Raw genomic sequence first — 19,882 nt, forward strand, 5'->3', positions numbered from 1 at the left:
CACAAGTATTTGACATGGCAGTCAAAGAGAATTGCGAAACAGTCTTTGTAAATCACTTGTCATATTAATATTTTGTTTCCCTTTGAAAACTGACAAAAGCCATGTTACTTGACAGGCTGACAGATCCTTAAAAGAAATTTGTTTTTATCAGGTATATGTATTGCATTACCTTTATACATCTAAAAATTATATTGCAAATTATATCTTGGAGATAGATTGTTTTAATGTGATATTTTTCTCAAAATGCTTGTTGTAAACAATTCTTTCGCTATGCTACTGTGAAATAACCGGTTTTCGTTACATGTTTATCACCTGCGAAAATGCACCATTACATTGTTTACTACGGCAAACGAATGTTTAATATGCGAAAGTAATGTTTACCATCTTCTTTGGATTTTTCCAAAGTAAACAAACAAAGATTTGTTATTGTTTTGTCAACGGTTTCAAATTTTCAACAACCAAAGTTAATATTAACTTTGAATTGGAGGCATAACCTACTAAAAATGCTTGAGTTTTGTCATGGTTTTGTCATGTTCCTTATTGTAATGAAGAAATATCCAATGTCTGTTTCTATTAAGAAAATAATTAGTCTTTGTAGTGTAGCGAAAAGTAACGTTCAAGACATGTGTGAAAGTGGGTCTATACATATCCTCAACCATTTAAAGTGCTCATAAATTTGCAGCACTACCATTACCACATACCTAAAACTAATTGGTGAATTGAAAGATTTGAACTAGGGACCGAAGCCCCACGCTCTATCGCTAGACCAGCTAGCTTTTCAAATTGCATTATAATTATTACCTTTATCTATACCCATTCATTCGAATACTCCTTACAGTAGGTGGTTAAGAAAGAAAAGCATTAAATATATGAAATAAATGTATTTATGTATGTTATTTACATTAACGGATAAATCATTACATCTTGGACATATAAAAAGCAAACATATTGGGCACTGCCGGGCACTACTGCGGTCGATTTGTTCTTCAACTTGAAAATAAACATTGTTCTTTCACAAAGTGAGCATGAATGAGAAAATTTATCTTTTCTCATGAAAATGGCACTTTTTACATGTGTACAGAAATTGCAATACAATGGCAAATGTTGAGCAAAGTGAACATCAAGCAATACAACCATTGACACATTTGGTAAACTTACAAAAGGTACTCAAATATTTTGGTCAATTCATTTGATTCAAATAGAAAACAATCACATATCTTATTTATTCTTAGAGATTAAAAACCAATATTAATTCTGCATGTGTTCAGTTATAATTTTTCAAATTTGCTTCCAAAATAAGTACAGGATTTATTCAAACAGAATAATTTGAATTCACAAATGAAATTTATGACTGAGAAAAACAAACTTAATAATACTTTTGTTTGTTATTTGATTGCTAGTATAGAAAGCTGGCAGGACATTTTTAAACGTAGAAAATAATGAAACCTTTGATAAATTGTAAAATGCAAATAGGTACTTTGAATACTTTAAATTTTGGTTTTTGGTTTTTATAAAATGTATTACTTGTAGTAAGGGATGTTTTTAATGTAAATTAATCTGTTTAAAAAACCAAACATTTGTTACACCTCTTTAACAATAGGTTATAGAATGTTGTGTTATCAATGAAAGTTTTATGACTCAAAACATAGACTCCTGCCAACCAAATAATGTTGAATAGAAAAACTGATCACACAGTAAAAATAAATCTTAATATAAATATTCAATACTTAAATTGAGAAAACAAAATGTTAAAATACTCATTAATTAATATACATTTTTGATTATTAACTCTAAAAAAGGTTTAAACAAGTTTAGGTAACATCGTTTAACACAAATTATAACTTACAGATATTTTTCTCAGTTGTGTTAAAAATTTCTAAAATTTGATAATTGGTTCATCAGTAAATAAGAAGAATCTTTTTTGGATATTGATATACAAATTCAGTTACGGTAGGAAAAGAAAAGCAAATTGTATAAAATAAGGCACGTTCTCTAGTTTATTCTCTCAACAAGTAAATGAAGGAATTATTTTTTTCAAAGAAGTATATTTTTCAGTATGATACCTGGCAATTCAGTAAAAATATCCAATGACTAAATATAAACTCTACTGTACATTCTCTAAGCTAAACATATCTACAAAAATATGGCAATAAGTGATAAAATGTTTTTGATTCTCATTTAATTATTTACAAGATCTTATTAACAATAAAACAATATTTTTGAGATCTCTGGCATTGTGAGTTTGATATCTTTTTGTTGAACAAAGATTAATTTAAAATTTATATAATTACACATTGTAACTTTTATAAGCAATGATTTGACTTGTATAAAAAATTGAAAAGTTTTTAAAAACTTACTTTTGCATTCAAATTATATTTTTACAGCAATATTTTAACATTATTAATAGATCCATAAGATGTAACCTACAGTCACTTTACAGTTTTAGTTGCACATAATTTGTCTTGTTGTGCAAATTTATTTATGTTGAGCAAAAAAATCAAATTCCTTCATCAAAATGCATAGTATATAATTTAAAAATAGAATCCACTTCTACTCTAATAAAGAACCACATCGATAATCCAAGTATCATTTTAGCTTTGTAGTAATTAAAAAAGATTTGATATAAAAAACTGAATGTTTTTCTTTTTGGAAAGTTACGGCCTCATGCCTAGTAATCCTGCCCAGGTGTTTGTTAGTATGCAAATTTCTTCCACATAAATACATCTACGTATGACTATTATTATTACAAGTTACAAAATCTGTAAAATTATAAACTTATAACTTAACATAAAAACATAACTTATGGCTAAAACACTCGAGGGAATATAATCTGGTTCCCGTAAACTACTAAATAAAATCTTTGTAAATAAATAGACTAACTCATACTTTACAATTGACACAAAGTAAAAATCAGCACACACTAAATACCTAGGCTCGAGTATATTTAGGCACGTTAAATTGTTTTTTTTTATCCTGTCTACAGGGCGACAGACGTAAGATGAGCCTACACGAGGCTCATCTTATGGCCGAGGCGCTGTAGAGGGATTGGACATTCAGGTACATCAAAAACTCAGCCATCGCTCAAAAATCTTAATAAAAACTACTTTTAAAATAAACAAAACATAAACATGATAAACGTAAATGTTGGACGATAAAAACAATTCTTAATATATACACTATGATACAGAATTTCGAGTATTCTTCAGCCAAAATGGTATAGAAGTTCTAATACTGGCAACCAGGCACTTAAGGCACAACTTTTACAGTAACAAAAAAATAGAGAGAAGTTAAGAGAGCAAGAAAATCATTGAGCATACATTCCTCCCTACCCTACTGGATATTTTGATCGATTCCTCGCTTTATGGCGTATTTATTTTGATTGAGATCATTTTTAACCTAAGTACAAACCTTGAAATGCCTACTCTTATCGAGCGTAATGACTAAATCATTCTATCGGATCCGTGATCCGACGGCAAGACTCGAATTAGAACTATATTTGCACTGACAACATGGCAAGAATCTTAATATCACACCGCAGAATGTGGCAACATATAACAACACAACAAATATACATAACACTATCGATAATAATATTCAATATATAACAACAGTTTGTCAACTATGTACACTGTGGTGAAACGACGAAAGACTTGATTCTGGCTGCAGCGCTGCCAACACGATGTGCGGTGGCTGCTAATGGTCCATCAGTTCAACCAACACAATGTCCAGGAGCCCTTCCTCGCCTTCGTCCGACCTAGAGTGGGCGACTTCCAACAAAAAGATGTCTTCGTTGCAGTAATACTTGAGCATCTCATCGTCAATTTTGGCCATAATCCTGAAACCAACAAAATTAATTTAGTCCAGAGTAGCAAAGCAATAAAAGAGAGTTTTGAAAAAGAGAATAAGCTATCCCTCACCCTTCTAGATAAGGTTGAAAATATTTTTTTTTTGTATAGTGTGATTAATTTACGAGAATGGTCCTTTTGGTAAAGATAACCTGGCATTATTTTCTTAATTGTTTACTTTACACTTTCAGATCTAGGAATTAACAGAAAGAATTACTTAGCGGAACAAATACCCATCACAAGTAGAACGAATGTTCTCTAAAATATAGAACAGCAAAAGTGAGTTTTAGTAGATTTGCATCAAAGGTGAATATTGATGAAAACACTAGATTACAAAACAGCTCCTCCTTACTGGGTAAACACCATTTCAGATAAATTTTTCCCAAAACTGTATCAATTGATACAATGTGATGTTAGTCTAATGATCTGCCCTTGTTATAATGATTTGACCTGAACCAGTTCTAAATGATCATGCAACCTCCTTATTCACTGGGTTTGATTAGTAAAAATGTAATTCTATGATGGATTGTTAAATATTCATTAAACCCGATTTCTCAACCTTTAAAAACCTCCATCGATTAATATGAAGCAATTTTACATACTTCCTAACCATATTTGTATTGGTTACACCAAAAGCAAAATTATATTTTTTGGCAATCCCTCACATTTAACAATCTCTCAACAGTCCGGAGTAAATTAAACTTAAAATAAACGAACAATGAAGAAAAGAAATTGCGAGATAAAAAATGAAAGAGCTAGTTAGAAAAGTTGAAAAAAGAATAGAAGAACAAGGGTGGAATATTATTGGTATAAAAAAACTGACTTACCCTTTTTTGTTTTTTCGAAACAAGTTATTTATGCTCGAAGTAGAAATTTTGTACTTATTCTCAATCTGGAAAATAAGGAAGACAAAATTAATACTTCTTTTGCCAACAGTGAAATTACGAGTACCGATAGCTTTTTAAATATTTTATTCCGGTTTTTGCAATTGTTTTTTCTTGTAACGCGAAGGTAAAGGAGTTTTCAAATTTTGAATATGATTTATTACATGCGGAATGTTAGTAGATCATGCAGGAAAGCGCAAGCTCGTGGACTTACCGGCAACCGAAGCAGCGGAAAAGCGAAACTACAACAAACACACCACGGCCAGCGCCAAAACCGGGTTAAAAAACTATCGGTATATAACATCATTGACTGTGTCAACAGCACCTTGAATGTTACTGGGCATGCAGTGCATCGGGCGAACTACGTGGAACTTTGTTAATGAGGTTTTTAACTCAAACCTCAGCGTCCAAAGTCCGCCCGATGCATAATAAGAGACCTTAAAGACCTTAGACCTTAAAGTATAAAATCTTAACCATACAAAAAGATGTGCATACAAATTATAGCAACTTTTCAACTGTTTTAATCATGAGAAGAAATATGATACAACTTAGAATTTTTCTGTAGTTACTAGAATCTTTGACTATGCTAGAATACATCATACAGCTGATGAGTGATTTAGTTTTTATATTTTAATTTTATTGAATAAAATAAAAATAGGTGAACACTTCAGGCTCAAAACTCAAACTTTGGTAAGAGAATAGTGGATAAATTAGATACTAAACATAAAGACAGTGTCAAAAAAGTACATTATTCATTTGCCATTAAAATTCGTGGGAATTTTCAATACAGTAAGTTGCAGTAGACCTTGAGAAATTAACTTGTTAAGATTTTCAATCTATGAATTTTCAATCTATGAAACTAATCATACATAATACATATTATCTGTCTAAGATGTGAAATGATTAGTTATTGTTGTCCTATTTCAGTATTTAAATATTTTCAGATGTCAATTAAGGTAGGAATCATGTAATATGGACTACTTTTGCGGATGAATTTATGCATTGATTACTAAAGACTACCGAAGTTGCTCTTTTTAGAAAGTATTGTGTTTATCGTTTATACATAGACATGACATGAGAATAACAAAACTAGAGAAGAAGTCCTAAGTATGGTCCTGTATCAAACGTTTAGTTTAGTTCCAAAATGTATTTACAAATAAATCTTAAATGTTACATGATACATGACGTTGTTTATCTGCTATGAGACTTACAGCATTGAGCAGTCCACTTGTGGTGGGGGGCGCCACATGCAGCGGCGTGTAGACGTCTTCCGAGTCTTGTCTGACGTAAAGCATCACTCTTTCATTCAGTGGCGGAATCATCTTAGGCCTCTTGAGGGGCGGGCTGCGGCAGATAATGATGTTTGTTAAAATATTATAGGTTAGGGTTAGGTTATACGATTAAGTTAGGTACAGTTAGGTTAGGTGAGGGTAGGCTAGGTTAGGTTTAGGTTGGAAATGCTTAGGTTAGGATAGGTTAGGTAAGTTTAGGATAGGTTAGGTTAGTTGAGGTTAGGGTTGGTTAGGACATGTTAGGTAAGTTAATGCATCAGTGTGATTTTTACAGAATATATTTGTTTATATCTTTTGTTTAAATATATTTTAATTTAACTACCACAGCACCTTGGCCCATGAGTGAAATAAATTCAATACATTGGTCATACTAGTAGGCCTACATAAAAACCTCAATATTTTCTTCTGTAAAGTTGGCTCACCTTAGCTCAGGGGGGAAATGGTTGTGAAACTTGAGGGTGGGGGTAGCGGGGCCTTTGCTCCCAGAGTGTAGTAAGAAGGGGCTTGTGTGCTTCAGAGATCCAGATTCCCCATTAGACAAGCTGCAACATTTGTAAAACATGCATAAATAACTGGGAAAAACATCGGACAAAGTGCCAAAGGTAGAAAATATACTGTGGCGGAATTTTCTGAACCTGAAATCAGTTTTACATTAAAATGCCACAGTTTAAAAAAATAATTTTTTCAGGATTATAGGTTTGTAAATCATTATTTTATTGTAGAGAAGCTAGAAAAAATAAGTGTGAACCTGCACCCCTTTCAGGTCTATATTTTGTTATTTTTACACATCATCTACTTGATTATAAAAATTATTGACTTTTTAAATGTAGATTAAATTTATTTGCGTTATATATTTTCAATGTGGCATGTGGTATAATTTATTTTTTATATTCCACTTTTCATGGCTATCTGACTAAACTTAGTTTTTGTGATGTTTCAAACCTGCTCAACTTATAAGATTTTAAACTGATTTCTTGGCACTGGCTTAACATATGACTGACATGTCTATTAATGTTACAGCCGTCCAATCGAGAAGTTATTACTGCATATAGATTGATGAAATACCAAATATATTTATATAATCTTACCTGGAAGTGTCTGTTTCATGTCCATAAAATCCCTGCAGCTCCATTGACGTTAACTGAAAACATGAATAAAATTAAAATACTGACAATAACTGATTTGCTGATATATTTTCATGTACACTTATTAATAATTTGAATATTAGGCAGTTGTAACGTATCATTTGTGTATTTCATTTCTAAATCAGCCTACGATGAAGATTTTAGTGTTTGAATACGAATACTCAATATAAATATCCAACAAATTAAGAGACTTTAATCCACAAGATCAAATCAAAGGTTTGTTCAAATTTAAATAATTTGCTACAAGAATGTGGGATACTTGAGAGAAAATTTGTTTAAAATTGTGTATAGAACTCTCATGTTAATATTAAAATGGAAATTATAGTCACAAAACATTAGTTTGGAATTCTAGGTTTAAAAGATATTTTCTCAACATGTTTAAAAAATATTTTGCCGCTTAGAATATCTGTAGAAAAACAATATCTGGGAGAAACAATCTGTTACTAAGGCTGTATATAAGACGCTAAATTTTCTTAATTATATACCTAAAAAAAAACCTTAAGTAATTTACCAAATAGACAAAATACAAACTGGTATGGCCAAATAATGTCATTTTAAAACTTTTTCTCAAAGGGGAAATGCAGGTAAAATTAGTACATATTAAAATAAAGAAAGGTTGGCACACCTGGTCTCCCGCCTTGTCAATGTCCTCGGCGGGTGAGAACAGCACTGGAGGCTTTACCAGATCCGCCATGTGGTAGAACTCCGAACGATCGCAGGCAGGATGGTAAAGTTCGTCCATCTTCTTGCGGCCGGTCGCCGTCATCTTGCGCTTGGCAGCTCGTCTCTCCTCGTCTCGCGTCTTTCTTTCGGCACCCTGAGACAGAAAAAGACATTAAAACACATGTGGACCGCAAGTCTCACAGCTCCGAAACTGTCTCAAAACACCGAAACTAGTCTTAAGTCGACACAAGAAAAGTCACAACATATAAAATCCCTTAAAACTTAATACAAGCAACTAAAATCTCAATTCGAGTGTAAAAGCATCGACACTAGAATTAAGTTGACTTATTAATTAATTCCAGTTCAAGTGTTTTTGTAGTGGTTTTCATGCTGCTAAAGTGTGTTGTCTAAACGTAATAGTGATTTAGGTTAATTTTGTTGTTGTTATTTGTCACTAAAAAGAGGGTCGTAAAATAACAGAGAATTCAGAATTTTATCTGACATAACGACAATTAAAATCCCAAACAATGGAATTATTATTGTATGAATGTGTGCAATAATATTTTAGTATTGTATTTGACATTTAAGTATCTACATTTGAAAAATTCAAGTACTCCCATTACACCGATTTTTTAATGTAGGCTACGTGTGTTACGAATGTACAAACTAAGGTCTACTGTCCATTTGGCATCACAATAAGCAATCACATCACATCTTGATCACCCTTTTTTCCGACAATAAACCCAAATAAAGGGCAAGCTCATAAAATTTCGCTATAAAAGTCCATAAGCAATAAAGATTAATTACTTTATGTGTTTACCACCAGTCAATTATGGCGGGCGAGAAATCGCGGCGGCGCGCCAATGAGGCGGGAAAGTGCCGTAATGGCGGGAGAAAGCCCGGACCGGAAGCCGTGATAAGCCGCGCCCTGACCCAAGGTCAGCTGTTATCAATGTTGCCACCTGTTGCAATTATTATACTCCAGACCTATTATTATCACCTGTTTTGGCAGCAGTGGTATAGTTAAGTGCACTCTCGACGGCAATTTGCTAGATTTATGTCTTTATCCTCGTTTCGAAGATTTCAAGAGGTTTTCGATTTCTAGATTGAATTATAGTCGTTATGGCGGTCGTGTTAATCACTAGGCTCCAGTCTACTGGATTACTCGCGACAATTAACTCAAACTATGTAGGTTAGTTGAGCAATAGTATATCAAAAGAGATAGTTTTAACCACCGAAATAAATCGTATCCATAATGTTTTCTGAAACTATAAATTTTTTTTACATCGCTATCAATTTAGCAATATTTATATTTGTTAAATAATCTCGCAATCCCATTCCACGGACTTAAGAATGTCGTGTTTACATTTCCCTCCGGACACAATGTTGATGAGTCACGCTGTGTAGCTCCGCCAGACAGCGTGGCGAGCGGCGGCGTGTAAACGCGCGATTTTACGGCCAATTTCCCGCCAAAACGTAAACAATCGGACCTCACGAGCGTGTAGTCTCCGCTTCAGAATAACCGTGTCGGCAAAGTTCCTGCTAGATGTCCGGGACTCCGGGGGTACATTTGCAGTTTGCTTGAATTCTATAGGAATTCGCCTTCAGTACGGAATCTGTTGGATAATAACTTTTATGAAAAGTTTTGAAACGAAGTTATCACGGAAATACGTTTAAATTTTTGGTATGGAATGTCTTTAGTCTTCTTGACATGTTGACATAAGCGGTAGAAAATTCTAAATAGTTCTCGCATATGGCCAACGAAAGAATTTAATAGGAAACGTACAATAAGGGTGTACTTACAGCAACTACCATAGAGTATTCAGTCTCCATAGAGTAACGAACGTATTCAATGCTCATTTATCGACGGTGATGACCATTGCCCCTTGCCACAGTGACGTCATCAGCACGCTGGAAAGTCTGTCGTTTGACCTTTCGGGTCATAGAGGTTAGGGATATTTTATTATTGTCTTTAGACCGCGACGCGACATGAAATCTCGTTCTTCCGGAATGATGCGATCGATTGTCAATAGCTTCTCGGTAATCGAAACATTGTATTGAATACTTAGAGTTCCGTGAGTACAAAATAAAAATGTAAACCTAATCAACATAATAAAATCATTACCGTGTTAACATTTTCGGTTATAGAATAAATAACAAAAATTGTTTCTGCCTTAAAACTTATATAACATCGTAGACGAATTCCCTAATAGTTCCCGAAATGCCATTCTCTCTACACCTACACATAGTCTACTGATGTTATTTTCATCAGCAGCTAATCCAACCCGGCTATCTGTACCCAAAGATCCAGCCAGGCCGAACGCGAGATTTCCGATTGGCAGCTATATTACGCCACGCCGATGAATTAAACATTGTAATTTAATTTTAATAACAGCACTAATGCGAGGCGGGAGTCTGGTGGGGATCGCCATATAATTGATAATAACTAGTGATACGTCCATCTCGGCGGCCATCTTGGATCTGCGTCCTCGTCGAGATTGAAAACTGAGAGCAAACACGAGAGTTTACGTTGTGAATTGAAAAAGTAGAGAAACCATCAAAAGTGTTGTTAACACATTTCAACTGTTGACAGTAATGAAAAATATATTGTTGAGCTAAAGAGAATCAAATTTTGTTGTTGTGGAAAACCGAGATATCTTTATTTGCCAGAGAAAGCAATCAACGGTAAAACACAGCTCTTCAATATGCGAACGTCGTTCACTTCGAGAACGCCCCTCCACCAACAATTATTATAACCCCGAGATTGTGAAGATTTATGAGTTTTTGTGCGCTTTGGTAGATGTGCAACGAGTAATTACTATTCTACGGCATCACTATTGTTGGATGGCAGTATTGGCAGTGTATAGAATACATGATGATAGGACTAATATAGAAATTGAAACCTAAAACGCAATTAAAAATTTTCTAATAAATAATCACCAAATGTGTTTTCGAGTCCCACTCAAACATCCCGAGTTTTCCAATCGGTTGCAAATTAAGACACAGCCGAATTTAAGTCCCGATATTTTATTAATTTATTTAAATTCGCCGGCGAATATACGGGCAGTAATAACAAGGGAAAGCAAAAAGCGAATAACTCAAGTCGGGGACACTGCTTGTATAATTGTAGGATAGTTAAATGGACCAATAGCGAGGCTGGAATGAGACCCCGCCCAGCGCTGTTTCGGCGGCACATGCATAAAACATGTGACAGACCGACAGACCACCTGCATCTCCATAGAGTATAGTCGCCCGGTCGAGCGTTGGTCACGCATATATATTCATACGCGATATTTTGCTGACTTTGTTGCCGTGGGTGTTCCGCAATAATTGAGGACTGGGGTAGTTTAACTTTGTAAACTTATGGTTGACACGTAATCTAAGGGACGTCGGGACGAATTGTGTGCGTTTGAATTTCCATGTCTCTTCTGCGATGTAAATCAACATTCAATTCGGTATGGAATAATTTCTTTTTGAATTTGACGTAGAGGTATGGGAAAATACCACGGATTTTTCGTAAATTAGACGAGTGGTGTCTGTGAAATAACACGAAGTAACCATTTAATTGTAAATAGTCGGAATAGTCCATTGAAAAATCCAAATAACGTTCGTTTACAACGTTATGCGTGTCGTGTCAGAATGTATACGAACTTAGGCTCTTATTTCATCTCATCTTACTGGTTTTTAACCAAACTACCATGGCTTAAAATAAAATAAGATTCTCTCCTTACGATTAGAAAGAGAAATACATTATTGTGAGAAACAACACTGTCTTAAGTAGAAAACAAAACAAAGTTGAAATGAAGGGTTGTTATAGTATAAGAAATATCTGAAGAACTCTAAACCATTGAATATCGCAGATTCAATGAGAAATCACAAAAGAAAATTCTAAATTCCATAAGCAACGCACGGTGTACCAACTCAACCGCAGCCTATTAGCTGAATAAAACATAACCTCAAACAATCCACGGCATCTCGCAACAATCAATGTATCTGGCAAGATGGCGGCCAACTATGACGACGACATGGTTCGCGAAGCTGTTTATTGCGTACGCAGCGCAACATGTAGAGATAGGGAACGGCTTGCGTATAAAACTAAACGTCCGCAATAAAATAACCCGCTGGAATACGGATGGCTTATTACCAGCCGTGGTAAAAATGGCGGTTAAATACCGCCGTAAATAAAGAGTTTGTACGGCGTAGCAATAAAACAATAACGGTAATTGGCCGGTGCTGTTTTATTGCCTTGTATTCTAATAAATAGTCGCTATCGTAGGTAATATTTAGATTAATCTGAATCCGAGATCGTATCTGGGATACGTGGTTGCATCTTGGCCATGCAACGCTGTGATTGATATTGGGATTGATGAAACATTGGAGACAAGGATTCGCGAGTGTGTACGATTGTCTGTATGGGAACTTAATCAAACCTTAACAACGAGAGTTGACTACATTCTTGGCTTCAAACTCTGTATTATGTCAGGAGACCGTGGGTTTTGATACTGTGGGGCTATTACTGAAGAAAATACACATATCAAAGTGAAGAAGATAAAGTGTGCGAAGTTCAAAACACAGAATGTAATTTTAAGGGAGGTAGCAGTAGCGATAGGGTAGATTGAGAAAGAATTTAATTGAAGGTTTTAAGTGATTGGGTTGATCAAACTAATCGGTTAGATTCCAGTAGTGATCCGACCAAATCTAATAAAATTTGATAAACCTAAAACACACTGCTTATAACACTTGTTATATTGAATTCCATGAGGAACGAACCTTGACAAATTTATCAGGGAGTATAACATATTTAACAGTCTGGGGCCAAAATAATACCGTGCCTTCTAGTCACGCCAAATTCACAAATAATGGATGTTGGTTGACTTCATAAAGGAATTTTGAAAACGTCAACATCAAAACAGACATAAATGGTATATTTGGGATTAACACAATATTATTGGTATATGAAAATTGCCAAAATCCAATTATTAGACTGCAACCTCTTCTTTGGAGGGGTAGAGTAAAAGTTGCACACTGCAGACTTGACTGTCTCACTTTTAGATAATCAATCGCAGCTGTAGATTTGGCGCGTAATTACGGTTAATGGCGGGTCTTCGTTAGTTATGCAAATGTCGGTAGGAATAATGGCCTGGGATCGAACTTGGGCTGTGATACTCAAACAAACGAGGGCGATACATCTCTGTCACTCAAGTTTACAAAATACGCGGCTGGAACATCCAAATCTGCCTCAGCTGCTATAAACTAGAATTTTGTGCAGGATGGTTTGCGTCATCTTAATAAAGTCTAAATGTTTCTATGTTCCTTTTAAAAGTGTTCAATGATTTTGAAAAAGGAAATTGTTGTTTTTCTAATTCTAAAGTAAAAAATCTCATCGTAGATTTGACAATTGGCATTACTAGAAATTACATTCCAATGTCGTTAAACTTATGTATTTTTAGAATACATTAATCCCTATTGGGGGAATTCACTAAAATTAGCCAACAACAGTAAGTCTGATGTAAACTACACATTTCTTCCAAATACGCCAACCAAGCAAAACTGATTTTGTAAACCGTAGCTTCTTCTACATACACCACATTGACATAAATAGTTACAAACTTCTTTATACAAAAACTAAGTGAAAAACTAGAATCTTGAATTGAAGCAGAATCTGTGACTGAGTATATCAGTCGGGTTTTTATTTAAAAAAATGTCTAACCACTACGGATGAGATGTCTACTCAGTACCCGAAAGCCAACGGTTATAACCAACTGTAAGAAAACTGTAAGATTTCATTAAAAGTTATAGTTCACTAAAACGCTTTATTAACCACTTCACAATGCTTTCCAACAAACAAAACCCAATTACAGCATCACATTATGCTACTCGCACCCATTGAGATTAGGAATCACTGAGATTACAAGTTTTCCCACAGCATCGACAGGTGCGTCTCAATACCCATAAACTTTAATACATCCTGCAGACGAGTTATTTGGTTTGATTCAGAACATCGCGAGCTGTAATTAAAATGGAAACTGTAGTCAGGCCAAGTGTTTCCTGCCATATCTGAGGAGGCCTTTGTGCTGCAAGAGGGTAATTTCTGATTCGCCTGTGCCTAATGCCTCTCCGCGGCTCCGAGCCCACAATTTGGGCCCCGGGGCGCCCGTTAGATGCCCCCGGTATAGGCGAGAATGTTCGATTTAAATTGCTGCATCACATTAGCTTCGGGGCTCAGATCTGTTAGCATGCAAAGTGTCGATGTTTTAGCAGTTTGAGAGGTTTTCGTTTGGAAATGAATGGGTTTGTTGTATAGGTGGTTTTTGAACCCCTTTTTTAGTAGTAAGTTGTCTTAAGATAGCTTCAGGACAATGGTAGACATATTTAAGTCATAATACTGTATGTACATGTAGGTTGTGTTTTACTTCAGTTTCAGCAAATGTGTTTTTTAATTATTCTAGAACTGAAAATCAAGGAAGAACAATAGTTAATGTTATATAATTCCCCCGTTGAATCAATTTTCTAATAAAATTCTTGCAACACTGATAAACCCTATATCGTGCAAAAAATGTCAGAAATGAAAAAAAATATAGTTCACTTAATTTGAATAGTTATACATACTTTGCAATCCCACTTTTTTAGATTTCCTGGAAATTCAAATCCACTCTTAAACCTCGTCTAAGAAACCCTAGTTTTTCTCTTCACGAAGTCTAGTTGTTCATACTGAAGAGACTTGGGAGAAACAACCGAGTTCAACTCTTAAAACTAAGTTTATTTGAGTTATGAGTTAGGGCGTGTTTAAGTCAGTTACCTTATCACAGAAGACTTTGATCTGACAGTAGCCACGATGGAAGATTGGACCTTCTCTGGGATCTTCGTACGTGTCGATCTGTAGGTGTAAAGGCAGACCCTGGGGACAAACAGAAAAGTTGAAAAAAATCTCCATATTACACTTAATATCCTACGATTATTTCACCAGTGGGCAACACTCCGTTAACCCCTCATTTATTGAAATTGGCCCCACTAATGGGCAAAATACCACCAGGAGATATACTCAAAATTGAATGGTATGAACAAATAAAGTAAACGTTAGATCGTTTTACAAAAATTATGTTTTTGATATTACTTTTTACGTGGATTAATTATGTTTGATTAGTTTTCTCGCAATTTAGTAACAAATGTGAATAGATGTGACATGGTCAACTGTTCTTGCAAGTTAATTCAATGATCTGAAAAATAACTGAAATTTGGCGAAAGTAAACAATGTGCAAAGAACATTTGCTAGATACAATTTGATTTAGCGTATAACAGTAACGAAATAAAAGTTTGAAAAAACTTAGAAGTAAAATGCGTAATCAGCAAAAACTAAATTGAATAGTCTGCAAAATATATAGATGTGGCGGAGCCAGGAGTCGAAAGTTTTCAGGGACTCGTATTACCATAACTATTCAATTTCCATATACATTTTATGGACTACGGTTAGTTCCACCATATTTTCACACTTTAGATAAATGGGTCCGAAACAATCTTCCCCCGCAAAGAATAACTCACGAGAGAAGAGAAGGTGATGTAAAATATTGCTGTGACCGGCCCCGATTTTGCTGAACTCCGTGGAAAGAATTCATATGATGAACACACTAGACTATTGAGAAAAAATGAGAAATACGCCAGTTAAAGGAAAGAATACAAGGTGGTCGAACATGTAATATTTATATTAGTTTCATAAAAAATAAAATGAACTTGAAACTTCGAATCGATACGTTCATTGAGTTTCTTTAGATTTAATTTTGTTTTCAAACCCACCAGAAAAGTTCATGCTATCGTTTAAGGATTTAAAATATGAAATCTTTGCTAAGTTGGTCTACAATGCCTTAGCTCAGTAAATCGTTGCACTTAAATTTGTATTATTTTATACTTTATGAAGACTAAACATTGTCATACTACGATGCATTACAGTGCATTACAATGCATGCACATTACACTACACATGCATTTAACAGCTGTGTAAACACGTGAGTTCTCGAAAAATAAAACCTCTCGCCCCAACAAAATCTGTAAATGCCCTAAGCTTTCACCCGCTTAAATTCCTCCGCAAACACAACTTTACATAGTGTATCGAAACGCATGCATATTTCATTCCCAACAGTTGGCAACACAAACAACAGCTGGCGGGAAGGATCAGGTGATTTTCAGCTGATCAACACCGCGGTAATAACAGACAGCTGCTGAATGGAATCACGACCGATGCGATATGTACAGACGATCATTACCAAGATACGATCCACCCGTGATGCGGTTTCCTGCTTGGATTGAAACATTGTTAGTTCCACTTTGGAATTTTCATGATGGAAATCTCTCTCGGGTTCTGGCACAGCGCTCGGGGCTTCGAAAAGTTGGGTTTGTAAGTTTCCATTTGGTAAGTAAGGTTATACAAGGCAAAAGAGAATGTTATGTAAACCACATTAATGTGAAGCTGTTGGGATTAAAATAAAGTGCAGTACCCCCCAAAATTTAATCAAACACAATTAATTATTGCCGAACTAAAATTATAGTGCGTCACCTAGGCTGAGTGTGAATTTACATGTGTATTTAACAGGAAACACCATGGCAATAACTTTTCAATTGTGTTCAATGTCAAAAAATGTTAGTATATTCACAAAACCAACAGCAAAACCAAAATACATTAGGAAATTTAAAGACAAATACCCACATGTAAACCGAGTAGGATAATTTATTTATTCAGTACAACTGGAGCTGACGGGAACGCGACTGTTCCATTAGCTGTGGGACGACCGCGGACAGAGAAAGCTAGGAACCCACAAAAACCTTCGATGTTATCTATCGAGCCTTAGCCTTTCACCGGTAATATTTGTGTAAGAAATCGGTCCGAGAGATTAATTAACATGGAAGAGCCGAGAGAGAGAGAGACAGACCTTGGATTAAGAGAAGAGATGCCGAGGCAGACGTATACGATTCCGTTTTTTCGGAAGACACGGAGGAAACGCCCAGAAGGCGACGGCTAACCCACCTGCGGGATTATAATTTCGTAAAAAACCGCACCGTGTTACTGTCAGGCAATTTTTAAACGCCTTATCCCGTCACAGCCATTTGCTAATTAATGCAATTAATCGAACGCGTTTTTACCTTATCTCACTTTTTATGCGTCTTATCTTGGCGTGAAAGTTGATCGCTTTCAAAGCTAATGGCGACGATGTAGAGGTGAAAATGTTCAATTTACTAAATGAGTTGCAAATTCAATTAGTTATTAGCGCAGATGGCGATCGAACTGTTTATGGGTTGGTTGACAAAGGTGTAATGATGTGGAAACTAAAGAGGTCTTGATCGATGTATTTTCAGAATAAGCTACTTTTTTCAGATAAGAAACTTACCCTTTGGTGGTACAATTAAAGATTTTGATGCATTGACCAGCATGAATACTGTGGCATTCAGCTCAGAATATTCTTCAGTCATAACTTCTGCAGCTCTAAAGAAATTGCTTTACAAAATTAAACATTACGTGATCAAAATATTTGGCTTCTCCAACATTAATACCGGAAAAAATCCCTCCAAAATGACCCCTCTCAGCTGAGTTATCTCTGATCAGCTGTCAACAGCAATCGCGCGCCACGCCACCAATTACACTGTAAGTACCGCACACAGCATTCTCACGTAGCCCAAGAGATTACTAGAGAGTCGGTGTCCGTGTACGCGGCGCAACGGACGTTCTCTCCGATACATATTTATCGCAGTGTGAGCTACATGATCGCATCATACATGTTCATGGATGGAGATCGTGTGGAGAATGCCGCTGTGCGCCGGACTGTTTGCAATTGAAACGGATCTAGGGGTAGAGAAGAATACCTACCTTGACTCCCTTTTGGCTGCTGAAGTCCGTGCTGAGGCATTGGACGGCGATGTTGATCTGGAAAGAAAAAGACGCATTACTTATCAAGATTTAGAGTAAGCTGAATCGAGAAGATTCTTTATGGGGGGTAAAGTCATTAGGATTTTTAAATTTGTATTCACTGATCACAGTTTCAAAGCTTGCAGGAGTGTTTCGGTCTAGAAAGGTCAAACTTGAACTCATTGGCTCTTGGAGTCTTTCCAGAACCCAAAACCATAAGTTACACACTGCATGACTACTTTTTCAGTGTATTACCATAGATGGTATTACTTAACCGAATTTTCCTTTGCCGAATATCGTCGGTATTTCTCAATTCTTCCACCACAACAAACACACCACACCTCTGTCTCAAAGTCTACTCTTTGCACTACTTTCCCAGTCCAAACAGATGAAGCCAATTTCCTGTTTCCGTCAAGACTTCATCCAGTGACAGCCACAATCAGTCAGACGAATGACTGACCAGGTGGTTCACATCTAGAGTAGCGTTAGCGGGTTCTAATCTCCCTGGTACTAATTAATATAACGAACAATGATAGCCACTAATGTTGCAGTCCTCGTTAGCAGATCGCCGCCATGAGCGAGTATTTGTCAATGCAGACAACCACAAGAGTCCACCCTCCATTAATAACGGCTAGTTTGCGGCTGAGAAATTGAATCTGTTGGCAAATCGAGCGGTACTTGTGAGAACGAGGTCTCGCCAGTGACAAATTGTCCGACATTAGTTACCACTGTGGGGGATTATCTGTAACCTGCGGAGAAAGTTTTCGTCTTCGGCGGGCGTGTTTAGTGGCTAACGATTGTTAATTGTTGAGGTTTATTAATCGCGAGGGGTTGTTGAACATTTTGAAGTATTCAAAAACAGTTTTTACAGTATATCCATATGCATCAAAGATAAGCGAATGTTTTGAAATTGGAACAAGTAAAAACCAAATGCAAGTGTTCACAACTAAAAAAGCAAAATTCATAAAACTTTATGATGTATCTCGAAAACGGAGACTGAATGTCCAGCCAAAACGTATCACAACGGTACTCTACCCCAAGTCATCCATCAAGAGTAATATTTTTTGTAAACAATAAAACAGTAAATTACCCAGTTTCCCGGCGAGCGACTTTTGGATCCCGGCCAAACAGAAATTCCCTCTTTACAACCAATTAGCCCCGTATACCGGCCCGCATGTTCGGTGAGTTATATACCAATACGGACGTTTGATTGAAGCGGGAATAAATTATTTCTGAGAGCCGCGTCCATGTCTTAACGAGGCTGAGATGGTTGATAAAAACCGACGCCGAGACGTCAAAGTGGCGCGTAAAATGTCATGTTTGGATTCCAGCAGCTGCGTAAAAAGCGGGAATCAGACGATGCGGCCAAGGATAATGCTGAAAGCTTTGGTGAATAACGTCCAAGCTTTGTAGACTGACAAGGCCGTTGTGCAAGGTGTAGATCTTGCTAGGGACTTGAGTGATTGGCCCAAAATTTGATCGGGACAAGAATAATAGCAAACATGTAGTGTACAGGGGAAAATCCAAGTGGTTGAAAATCTATGTTGAAGTGTGTTGTACTAGAACACAAGTTGCAACCAGGAGGATTGCTAAATCCACAAGTAAGGGGGTTTCAAGTATCTTCCAAAATATGGTGAAACAAATTCAAAATAATTATCAGCCAGTTCGAATCCTAATAAACGTAAAAGTATTGGGATTTCTCTAAGAACCACTTAATATTGCCCTATTCTAGAAAATTTTACAAACCCGTCTAATCAACAGTGATTTTAAATTCACGAACCAAAAAGGCACTTAATGGAAAATCTCATCTCTACATACTGAAAAACCAACCACCTTATTACAGTTGATTAATGCGCTAACTAGACATAGTCTAATCGACAGTACTAAAACCCGTCCGCGAACCAGGCATGACTCATTTGCGCAGATTGCAGTCCATATTAGCGAATCTGGAGCAGGCGGACCACACCTCGAGCGATGTAAACGCCAAAAAGAACAATTTGAATCTCTAAATCTCCTTAATAACCGCCATAAATCGTCAGTAGACGTTCGCGATTGAGATTTACAGTTTTTTGTTCCATGCGAGCGCCATAAACAGTAATTAGCCGCCATTAATAACAGCGATGCATTACGATTTTAGAATTTCGGCCGCGGAAAAACGTCG

General features: G+C 36.0%; 1 protein-coding gene across 4 annotated transcripts in view; it reads right to left on the minus strand.

Moving 5' to 3' along the window:
• Window positions 1–866: 866 nt before the first annotated feature.
• The window catches only part of LOC128996363 (protein grainyhead), a 156,738-nt gene continuing 137,722 nt past the window's right edge, over window positions 867–19,882 (minus strand). For 2 of the 4 annotated variants that reach the window (XM_054421644.1, XM_054421647.1), the window contains 8 exons: window positions 17,683–17,739; window positions 14,629–14,727; window positions 7,792–7,983; window positions 7,110–7,162; window positions 6,444–6,563; window positions 5,941–6,073; window positions 4,673–4,737; window positions 867–3,835 (listed from right to left, as the gene is read on the minus strand). In XM_054421644.1, coding sequence (XP_054277619.1) covers window positions 3,694–3,835; window positions 4,673–4,737; window positions 5,941–6,073; window positions 6,444–6,563; window positions 7,110–7,162; window positions 7,792–7,983; window positions 14,629–14,727; window positions 17,683–17,739 — 861 coding nt within the window. In that variant the 3' untranslated portion in view covers window positions 867–3,693. The remainder of the gene's footprint in view (window positions 3,836–4,672; window positions 4,738–5,940; window positions 6,074–6,443; window positions 6,564–7,109; window positions 7,163–7,791; window positions 7,984–14,628; window positions 14,728–17,682; window positions 17,740–19,882) is intronic. The other 2 variants (XM_054421645.1, XM_054421646.1) reach the window with 2 other exon arrangements.

The sequence above is a fragment of the Macrosteles quadrilineatus genome, unplaced genomic scaffold (assembly GCF_028750875.1).
Source record: "Macrosteles quadrilineatus isolate MER2022 unplaced genomic scaffold, UCM_ALF_1.0 Scaffold_6__1_contigs__length_79288215, whole genome shotgun sequence".
NCBI classification, from domain to species: domain Eukaryota; kingdom Metazoa; phylum Arthropoda; class Insecta; order Hemiptera; family Cicadellidae; genus Macrosteles; species Macrosteles quadrilineatus.